The sequence below is a fragment of the Microtus oregoni genome, unplaced genomic scaffold (genome assembly GCF_018167655.1).
Source record: "Microtus oregoni isolate MIOR12 unplaced genomic scaffold, Mior012 000067F_001, whole genome shotgun sequence".
NCBI lineage: Eukaryota > Metazoa > Chordata > Mammalia > Rodentia > Cricetidae > Microtus > Microtus oregoni.
In genome coordinates, this window is record NW_024543954.1 from 1,235,317 (window position 1) to 1,246,056 (window position 10,740).

Sequence of the window (10,740 nt, forward strand, 5' to 3'; positions counted from 1 at the left end):
TCTCTCTGGATAGTAACCTTGTATGGGAAAGCAGTCAGTGGTTAGCTGCCAATCCTCCTAGACACACCCAAATGTACGTCTTGAACTCGTCATAGTGAAAGAAATGGTGTGCTACACTTTCGTTTTCTTTTGGAACCTTGAGCAAAGGAGTTCTGATGCCTCAACTGGGGCATGGCCCCAAGGCCCTCTAAATGGAAGTAGTGGTCAAAGACAGTTTACAATCTCCTTGGGAACATAAGTTATCTTCCCCGAGAGTTTAGAGTGAGTGGGGGGAGAGCCCAATTAGCGATGACGACCGCAGTCACCTACGGAGGCTTTTAGTTGGCCCCTTGAGAGCAACCAAGCACCTATCATGGTGCTCTTTGTGGGCTCTTCGGTGTAGGTAGAAGCGTTGTGGGTGGGTCTCCGGCTCCAACCTCCCTGCTGACAAAGGAACACAGAGTCCCAAGCATGGCGCTTTGCGCCGTTTCCTGTAGCCTTGAGGAAAACCAGAACCAGTGATGATCTGCAGCCCCATAAACTAGAGAAAGAACATCTGCATGACAGCCCAGTTTCACTGAAAAAAAAAAAAACAAACCTCCTTTTTTCAAGTCTTAGTATGTTGTTAGAATGTTACAGCAAAGTCTGCGAACGACTCCCCGCCCAAAATGGCCAAACGGAAGCTGGTTTCTCTTGCCTATGTGTCGAAACCCCATTCGCTAACGCGCAGCTCCCAATTCCGGTGTCCAGTCACCAACGCGTTCTGCGTAAGTTTAGGGCTGGCCTCGTACACAAGCGCAAAGCGTCATTGCATCTATGATCCTGGCGTCTGATAGAGTGTCGACACCACCCAATGGCTGGGACTCTATGGTTACTCGCTGGAAGATAGGCCGCCTATATAAGGCATGTGCAGGCGTGGGAGCCTCTCTTTTCCTCCGGCGCGGTGAGTGAGTTGTCTGGTTAGTGTGTTCTCGGTTCTTTCCGCGTTCGTTTTTGGGACTCTTAGATTTATTTTTGGGTCTCTCTTCTTATTTTGGCCATTTCATTACAGCTACCGACGGTCCTATTGTCATCATGGGTCGCCGCCCCGCCCGGTGGTGAGTGCTAAATCTATATATTATTTTTCTACTGTAAATACGGGGAAATGGTTACATTTCTTCCCAAAGACATTTCTTTGGGGTGGACCCTCCGCCACTCAGCGACCCTGAACTAAAAACTGACCCCAGGGGTTCTTTTAATAGTTTACTGGGAGCTTTGTCTTTTCAAGCTTGTGCGAGGGTTGACTCAAGACTAGTTTAAAAACGCTTGTGTAGAACTATAAGCATGTGCGTATGCATCCAATCTTCTGTCTCTCGAGTAAACCTTATACAGATTCCCATGCCCTTTTGGTGACTTCTGTATCCATCTTTGTTATTTCTCGGCCTTGTGCATTGTGGTTTTAACCGGACACCAAGGCCCGGCCAAGAGGTTGTAGGCGCCACCTAGCCGCGTGCCTGCAGAGGGCGCCATATTCTCTTCACGTGGTTGAGGCGGGTTTTATGTCACATGCTCAGAAGACTTAAGAAATTGTGCTTTCTCACCCCATTCTGATTAGGGGGGGATACTGGTGCTTAGTTTCTGTCTTATGTGGCAGGTTGTTTAATATTACCTTAGAGTCGGTTTCTGGTAATGGAGACTGAATTCACAGTTGGTCTTGTCCCATTCTCCCTATTAAGCCTTGCCGTATTTAGTTGCTACATCTAATCACACTTGACTTAATCCTGCAGTTACCGGTATTGTAAGAACAAGCCGTACCCAAAGTCTCGCTTCTGCCGAGGTGTCCCTGGTAAGTACTTACAAACTTGGAAGTTGGATCTGTGGTGCTGTCTTATTTCTTACTCCGTGGGCACTTAATACCACGTGTTTTCAGATGCTAAAATCCGCATCTTTGACTTGGGACGGAAGAAGGCAAAAGTTGACGAATTCCCACTTTGTGGCCACATGGTGTCAGATGAATATGAACAACTCTCTTCCGAAGGTGAGATCCCTTTTCTTGATCGACTTTTCCTGTGTAGACATTAATCTGAGATTTTCTGCGTGGTTTATTCTACTAACGACTTCCATCCCCAGTCCTGCCTCTACACTATCCTATTTTTAAGTGCTGTATTTGTCCCCACTCAGCTCTGGAGGCTGCCCGTATTTGTGCCAACAAATACATGGTAAAGAGTTGTGGCAAGGATGGCTTTCATATTCGAGTGAGGCTTCACCCCTTTCATGTCATCCGAATCAACAAGATGTTGTCCTGTGCTGGGGCTGACAGGTAAGGTTTGCACCCTTTCTCATGATCCGGCCTTAATGTTGGCTTTGTTTCAGCAGTCAAGGTAGATGGGCTGGAAAGATGGCTTGGTTCTGGCTAGGGGCACTTGATTCATGTAGAAGACTCGTGTTCCAAATGACTATTTGGGGAATTTTTTTTTGCAACTAATTAAGCCGACCAGGTCCCTTTCCCCTTGGGGCCCTGGTGTGCAATGGTTGCAAACAGCAGCCTCCTTGGTAGTGTACGCAGCCTGTTACCTGTATGGGTTGCCCTAAGGGACCTTGGAGACAATTTTCTGGCACTTATTCAAGTTTGATCTCAATGCTGTCTCCAATGTAGGCTCCAGACAGGCATGCGTGGTGCCTTTGGGAAGCCCCAGGGCACAGTGGCCAGGGTTCACATTGGCCAGGTCATCATGTCCATCCGCACTAAGCTGCAGAATAAGGAACATGTGATTGAGGCTCTTCGTAGAGCCAAGTTTAAATTCCCTGGCCGCCAGAAGGTGGGTGATATTCACTTCTGCTTTTTATTTTATCAGTTCAGAGACTGATCCTTGTCACTGAGTAATTTTTTGTTTTCTATCTCCTAGATCCACATCTCAAAGAAATGGGGCTTTACTAAGTTTAATGCAGATGAATTTGAAGGCATGGTTGCTGAGAAGCGACTCATTCCTGATGGCTGTGGGGTCAAATATATTCCTAATCGTGGTCCCCTGGACAAGTGGCAAGCCCTACATTCCTGAGGGCTTTCATGGTGCTCTCCTGTACCCTACCAAATCACGTTCAGTAATAAATCTCACATCCAGTCTGCTTGTGTATTTGTATTGATTCTTAAGTCCATGGGGTTTGGTTAAACAGGGCAAGGTAGTGGACTGAACATACAGAGTTAAGATTGGTGACTTTATTTGTATATTTTGCTTGATATCCCTGACAGCCATGTAATAAGTATATGAATACAGAGTAAGTGAACCATACAATGGATATGTGGCCCAGAGACAAGGCTGGCCCATGTAGTTTAGCCATTTGAGAAACAGGATTAGTTATGTCTAAAAATTTTTGAAACAAGCCTAGAGTTAATAGTGCTATGAACAGTTCTTTATCTACTAGAGATTTTTTTTTGATATTTATTTATTATGTATACAATATTCAGTTTGTGTATATGCCTGCAGGCCAGAAGAGGGCACCAGACCTCATTACAGATGGTTGTGAGCCACCATGTGGTTGCTGAGAATTGAACTCAGGACCTTTGGAAGAGCAGTCAGTGCTCTTAACCGCTGAGCCATCTCTCCAGCCCCCTCTACCAGAGATTTTTGTATGAGTTCACGTCTGAGTTTTCTTTTTAGTGTGAGCTCTTTTTCGGTTTTTCGAGACGGTTTCTCTGTGGCTTTGGAGCCTGTCCTAGAACTAGCTCTTGTAGACCAGGCTGGCCTCAAACTCAGAGATCCACCTGCCTCCTGAGTGCTGGGATTAAAGGCAGCACCACGGCCCGGCTCATGAGCTCATCTTCTATAAGGTTTCTAGGATACTTAGTCTTCCTATCTGGCTCTTGATGTCAGTTGCATAAATCTTTTAGGCATAGTCTGAGTTCTTAGCCCATTCCTAGTCCTGGAACCTCCTTTGTGCACCTGACTACCTGAGTTAGAGTTGCATATAGTGACGAGTCCTATTTCAAAAAGGAATCAACCCCAGGGCATAGGATATACTAGGTAAAAACACTGCCAGCCCTTTTTTCCTCTTGAAATAGCAAGCAGCAGAAAGCCTACATAAAAACAGAAGGAAAAGCTGTATTTGAGGCCGTGCTTTAGCTCAGTCAGTGTCCTAGTCAAGTCAGTGGTCATCTGAAAGGAAGTGTCAAGCCACCTAGCCCAGCTGAGATGGCAAAAGTGACAGCAGCAGCAGAATAGCCCAACATGAAGGGTTGGATGCCCTGAGCTGCCTGGCTCAGCTCCACCTCCACAGGATAATGGTCACTGATTCTGAGAGCCTGGGGAGGGATAGCAAAATGGAGGTGTCAGTGCTTGACATTGAGGGGCTTTCCTGTCAACTTCCCTCCACAATTGTGCCCTTAGCCATTGTGCAACTTTTCTACCTCATCCTCAGTCAGCTGAAAGCTCCTGGGGAAGTTGAAGGGGGCTGCAGCCCTCAGCAGTGTCTGACATCCCTTCCCATGCATCACAATTCGGTCATAGGTACAGTTGGTGCTGGCTCTCACTGTAGTGTCCTCCCCATCAGAAATCACCCAGTGGAAGCCTGCTTTAGTCCGCAGTAGCAGGCTGTTGAGACGCTTTTTAGTCAGTGATGCACAGTCAGCATTGAAGTCTCCAAGCAGGATCACATCCTAAAGATAAAAACAAGCAGTTGGGTTTTGCCACAAGAAAGTCCCACCATCCCCTCTTCTGTGCAAGCTATCACCCCTACCTCATTTTGCCAGCGTTGGGAGACATCCAGAAACACATCATATAGGGCATTCAGCTCCTTCTCAACATCCTTGGGAGTAGTGTGGAGTGGAACCAGAACCACATTTGGAAGGACTGCAAAGCCCAGGAAACTAAGGCTGCCACAGCTGCCAGCCTTTCTCACACACATCCACTTCTGTTTCCCCTTAGGAACAAACCCACAGGAGAGCCAGCCACACCCACTCCTGTTTCCATGTACCAGGTCCACCTTTCTTTCCCTCTTACTTTTGCTAGGAAGAGTAAACTGGGCCACAAATGGTTCTCTGGCGAAAACATCATCTGTGTCATTGTACTGGTAAGAACTCAGGACCTGTGTCTTGTCAGACCTGGGAAAACCAAGGGGCAGGAAGTAGTGGCCCCACATCTTACGCAAAACAGCAAAGCTTGTCAAAGAGGAACACTCCTGGTTCCTTGTTCTGCCAGTTTCATGTGGGCACAACCTTTTTTTCTAGAACTTCTGGTTTTCGTTTTTCTTTTTTAAAAATATTTTTTTAAGGCAGGATCTATTATGTAGTCCCAGCTGTCCTGGAACTCTAGATTAGGCTAACCTTGAACTCACAGAGATCCCTCCGTCTCTGCCTCTGAGTGCTGGAATTAAAGGTGTGTGCCACCACTTCTAGCTTAGAGTTTTTCTTTTTATCACCGGGGATAAATGTGTACCCTGCCACCGAGTTATGCCTCCGGCTCCCTGGAACTGTTTTTTTTTTTTTTTTTTTTTTTTTGGGTTTTTCGAGACAGGGTTTCTCTGTGGCTTTGGAGCCTGTCCTGGAACTAGCTCTGTAGACCAGGCTGGTCTCGAACTCACAGAGATCCACCTGCCTCTGCCTCCCGAGTGCTGGGATTAAAGGCATGCGCCACCATCGCCCGGCTCCCTGGAACTGTTTTTAAGATTTATTTAATGTGTATGAGTGTTTTGCTTGCATGTATGTTTGTGCACCATGGGTCTGCAGAGGCCAGAAGAAGGTGTCCCATCCCCTGGAACTGAAGTTAATGATGGTTGTGTGCTGTTGTGTGAGTGTTGGGAATAAAACAATAGTCTTCTGAAGAGCAGCAAGTGCTCTTAAACCACTGAACCATCTCTCCAGCTCTACCTAGAACTTTCATGAGATTTTTTTTTGAGATCCATTTTCATTATTGCCCATTTAGTCTTGAAATCATGGACTCAAGCAAATAGGCTAGCTGGGTCTTCAGAACATCAGGACCAGATAGAATTGTCTTTATGAAGATAGAATTAAAACCCTGTACTCACCGGTAGATATACACATACTTCTCCTTGTATGTGCTACGCCCCAGTAGGGAGCTGTTTAGGAAGCTGTAACTCCTGGAACCCACAAATCTGCCAGAATAAGAACTCAGAGTTAGGGGCCCTTGAGGCTCTGGGTGGAACCCCGATTAGATTGGCAGGACCCTTCTTTTTTAATTTATTTTATTAGGTACAGGGTTCTGCCTGCATACATGTATACCTGCATGACAGACTAGGGCACCAGATTTCATTGTAGATGGTTGTGAGACACCATGTGGTTGCTGGGAACTGAACTCAGGACCTCTGGAAGAGCAGCCAGTGCTCTTAACCTCTGAGCTATGTCTCCAGTCAGACAAGACCCTTCTTTACCTATTAAGTTCTTGAAGCAGAAGGGAGACAGTTTTCTGGGAAGAATCCACCACCTCCTGAAGAACTGTGATATCACATCGGGCCAGGATCTGCAGGGAATGAGGGATACCAACCCAATTAAGAGGGGTTGACATATATAAAGACCAGAGTAGCAGAAGACAGAAGGACTAGGAGGAACCCAGAAAAACAAAGAGCATCATTCCATTATACCTTCCTCTTTAGAGGAAGAGATTGGTAATTAAATGATAGTTGAAAGGTACTTTTCACATGTGTACTCACATTTCCTGATGCCCCTTCCTTTTTAGTGCATGTCCCTGGTCAGGCAGAGCTAAGGGCCTTAGGGACACAGATTTCTGCAACAATGAACTTAACTTACCTGAACTAAGGTATCCATCACTGACTTCTTGGCCACCTTGGGCTGTGCCAGTCTCTGGGCATTGAAGGCACAGATACGAAAGGATTCAGCCCCACCAGCCAGAAGGATGAGCAGGAGAGACAAAACAAGGCCATGCATGGCCATATGTGGCATCAGGAGTCTTCCAAAGGAATCCAGGTTGTCCAGAGTGCATTGGCACTGTAGCTGATCTCAGCTAATTGGTACTCTTCCTGCTACTGGCCCTGAATGTTTCTTGCATCTCTTCCTGGGAAATGTTTCAACTTCTGTACACTAGGCTTGAACACCTGATAAGATATATGTGGTATTGCATAAAATTTTCTAGGCATGGTAGAGAAGCACTCTGTCATTTAGCATTTCTCCAGTCCTGAGACCCCGTCTTTCAAAAAACAAAAACAAGGCTAGGTGTGGTGGCATACTCCTATAATTCCAGCATCTGGGAAATGAAGGTAAGAAGATCACAAGTTTGAGGCCAGCTTGAGTTATATAATGATACCCTGCTTTAAAACACAAGCACAAGCCATGGGTAGTGGTGAAATGCCTTTAATTCCAGCACTCAGGAAGCAGAGGTAGGCATATCTCTGTGAGTTTGAGGCTAGCCTGGTCTATAGAGTGAGTTCCAGGATAGTCAGAGCTACACAGAGAAACCCTGTCTGAAAAAAAAAAAAAAGCAAACCATAAGCACAGCCATCATAAGCAAGGCCCACCTTCTGGATCTGAAGAAATTTATGGACAAGAAATTATCATTGGCCGGGGGAAGGGGAGTGGCATACCACATTTAATCCCAGCACTTGGAAGACAGACAGGCAGATCTCTGTGAGTTCGAAGCCATCCTGGTCTACAGAGCTAGTTCCAGGACAGCTAGGACTGTTACACAGAGAAACCCTGTCTCGAAAAACCAAATAAATAAAATGCAAAAGGGGGGGGGGCTGGAGAGATGGCTCAGCAGTTAAGAACACTGGCTGGCCAGGCACTGGTGGTACACACCTTTATTCCCAGCACTCGGGAGGCAGAGGCAGGTAGATCTCTGTGAGTTCGAGGCCAGCCTGGTTGACAAGAGCTAGTTCCAAGATAGGCTCCAAAGCTACAGAGAAACCCTGTCTCAAAACACCACACACAAAAAAGTACACTGGCTTCTCTTCTAGAGGTTCCAGGTTCGATTCTCAGCACCCACATGGCAGCTCACAACTGTCTGTAACTCCAGTTCCAGGGGATCTGACACCCTCACACCAATGCACATAAAATAAAGTTAAATAAATTAAAAAAAACAAAAAAGAATTATTGAAGCTAAATAGTGGCAGATATGTACAAGGAGTCAAGCCTTTTAAAGACTCAGTCCAGCAGCCTAAGACACAAGCACAGTGTACTGTTACCAGCCTAGATATGCAGAGTTTCTTCATCTTCTCTAGTTGAAATTGTGTACTTAGTAAGTATAACTTCTTTGCCAAAACTAAGGCCAGGAATTCAGAGGGTCAGCCACAACAACAAAGTTTATCTGTCTCTATGTTTGTCTTTAATCCTTTTTTTTGTTTGTTTGTTTTCAGACAGGGTTTCTATGTGTAACAGCCCTAGCGGTCCTGGAACTTGCTCAGTAGACCAGGCTGGCCTTGAACTCACAGAGATCCACCTGCCTCTCCCTCCTAAAAGCCTGCGCCACTACTACCTGGCCCCATCTTCCTTATTAAGGGTAGTTAACATTTCAGTCTATGCTCAGACACACTTTGTCCATCAGCATTGGGGTACATCCACTACTTGAATTATTTTATTTGTTTACTTTGTTTTTTTTTTTTTTGAGACAGGGTCTCTTTGTGTAGCCTTGCCTGTCCTGGAACTCACTTTGTAGACCAGACCTGCCTCTATCTACCTCCCAAGTGCTGGGATTAAAGTTGTGCACCATCTCTGACTGGCTCTTATTTAATTTTTTTTTTAATATTTATTTATTTAGTATACAATGTTCTGTCTGTATGCCTACAGACCAGAAGAGGGCGCCAGATCTCATTACAGATGGTTGTGAGCCACCATGTGGTTGCCGGGAATTGAACTCAGGACCTTTGGAAGAACAGGCAATGCTCTTAACCACTGAGCCATCTCTCCAGCCCATCTTATTTAATTTTTTTATATGTGGTACCGGGGATTGAAGATGGAGCCTTACCCAGGCTAAGGAAGTGCTCTACCATTGAGCTATATCTCTAACCTTGTAGTGTTTTGTTTCTTTTGTTTCTTTGCTTGTTTTGTTTTGTTTTTTTCGGGACAGGGTTTCTCTGTAGCTTTTTTTTTTTTTTTGGAGCCTGTCCTGGAGCTAGCTCTTGTAGACCAGGCTGGCCTCGAACTTACAGAGATCCACCTGCCTCTGCTTCCAGAGTGCTGGGATTAAAGATTAAAGGCATGCAACACCACCACCTGGGAGGTTTTTTTTTTTTTTGTGGCAAGCTGACTTCAAACTTCTGATTCTCCTGCCTCTACCTCCCCCACACTGGAATTACAGGTGTATACCACCAAGCTTGGCTTGGGCAGTGCTGGGGATAGAATCCAGGGCCTCATATGTTGGCTATGTAGGGAAAGCTATACTATGTTAAGTCTCATAACTAGCCAAACACTGTATTATATGATTATTATATGATCCTCCAGCTCAGCCCCCCCCCCTTTTTGTTTTTCAAGACAAGGTTTCTCGGCCGGGCCGTGGTGGCGCACGCCTTTAATCCCAGCACTCGGGAGGCAGAGGCAGGCGGATCTCTGTGAGTTCGAGACCAGCCTGGTCTACAAGAGCTAGTTCCAGGACAGGCTCCAAAACCACAGAGAAACCCTGTCTCGAAAAACAAAAAAAACAAAACAAACAAACAAACAAACAAAAAAAAGACAAGGTTTCTCTGTGTATCCCTAGGTATCCTGGAACTCACTCTGTAGACCAGGCTGGCTTTGAACTCACAGAGATCCACCTGCAGCTGCCTCCCAAGTGCTGGGATTAAAGGTATGCACCACCACCACCCAGGTCCAGCTCAGCCATTTTGAGTAAAGCAAGTACCTCAATTTCCTAACATAGAACTGCTGATTCATATGATAGTTTTATTTTTAATTTTGAAGGAACACCAAACTGCTCTCTATTGCTGTTGTGACATTTTATATACCCACTAACAGTGCATAAGGGTTTGATCTCATTCTTTTAACCTACTTCCTCAAAATGTCGAGAAGCAGCTGGGCAGTGGTGGTGCATGCCTTTAACACCAGCACTCAGGAGATAGAGGCAGGCAGATTTCTGAGTTCTAGGCCAACCCGGTCTACAGAATGAGTTCTAGGCAGCCAGGGGTACACAGAGAAACCCTGTCTCAAAATATAAACAAGCAAACAAACTGCTGCTGTGTACCATTTTTCACATAGGCCCACTTCCTAGCTAGGGCAGAGATAGTCTCAGATTCAAGAATGTCCAGTTTATCCTAGCCATATTAGAAAATCAAACATGAACCTCTTCAGGCATTTTTGCTTCTTCTTAACCTTTTTTCTTTTTAAAAAATACTTATTTGTATGTGTTTGTGTATGTATGCATGTATACATGTGTCTATGTGGAGTCTGGTTTTTTACTTATACCACGTGAGTTCCAGGGATCAAACTCAGGCTATCAACTTTAACAGCAAATGTTCTTTTTTTTTTTTTTGAGACAGGGTCTCTCTGTAGCTTTGGAGCCTGTCCTGGAACTAGCTCTCTAGACCATGCTGGCATCAAACTCAGAGAGATCCACCTGTCTCTGCCTCCTGAGTGCTGGGATTAAAGGCGTGCGCCACCACTGCTCAGCAACAGTAAATGTTCTTATCTGCTGAGCCATTATACTAGTCATCTCCCTTTTTCTATTTGTGACATGGTATGTGCTTTCCCTTTCCTCTTTTCTTTTTTTTTTTCCATTCTCTTGGTTCATATACAGGTCTCAATTTATAACCAAGGCTGACCTGTAATTCACTATGTTACAGTCCCAGGCTGGCTTCAACCTTACTGGGTGCTACTGATGCCCCTTT

General features: G+C 45.4%; 2 protein-coding genes and 1 non-coding gene across 3 annotated transcripts; 2 read left to right on the forward strand and 1 right to left on the reverse strand.

The window, feature by feature from the left end:
- Nucleotides 1-888: 888 nt before the first annotated feature.
- Nucleotides 889-3,082, forward strand: LOC121440295 (60S ribosomal protein L10). Its single transcript, XM_041641081.1, has 7 exons — nt 889-938; nt 1,031-1,076; nt 1,746-1,804; nt 1,889-1,996; nt 2,140-2,278; nt 2,615-2,777; nt 2,865-3,082. The coding sequence occupies exons 2-7, from the start codon at nt 1,054-1,056 to the stop codon at nt 3,015-3,017; spliced, it is 645 nt and encodes a 214-aa protein (XP_041497015.1). The 5' UTR covers nt 889-938; nt 1,031-1,053; the 3' UTR covers nt 3,018-3,082.
- On the forward strand, nt 2,434-2,568 carry LOC121440318. The gene has a single exon (XR_005973348.1). It is a non-coding gene; the product is annotated as a small nucleolar RNA SNORA70 (small nucleolar RNA).
- An 84-nt stretch (nt 3,083-3,166) lies between the features above and the next one.
- LOC121440301 (deoxyribonuclease-1-like 1) lies at nt 3,167-7,014 on the reverse strand. Its single transcript, XM_041641102.1, is given in 8 exon segments — nt 3,167-4,179; nt 4,181-4,258; nt 4,364-4,612; nt 4,693-4,805; nt 4,956-5,056; nt 5,980-6,066; nt 6,343-6,431; nt 6,719-7,014. Coding segments are annotated over 8 exon segments (915 nt in total). The 5' UTR covers nt 6,872-7,014; the 3' UTR covers nt 3,167-4,134.
- Nucleotides 7,015-10,740: the final 3,726 nt, after the last annotated feature.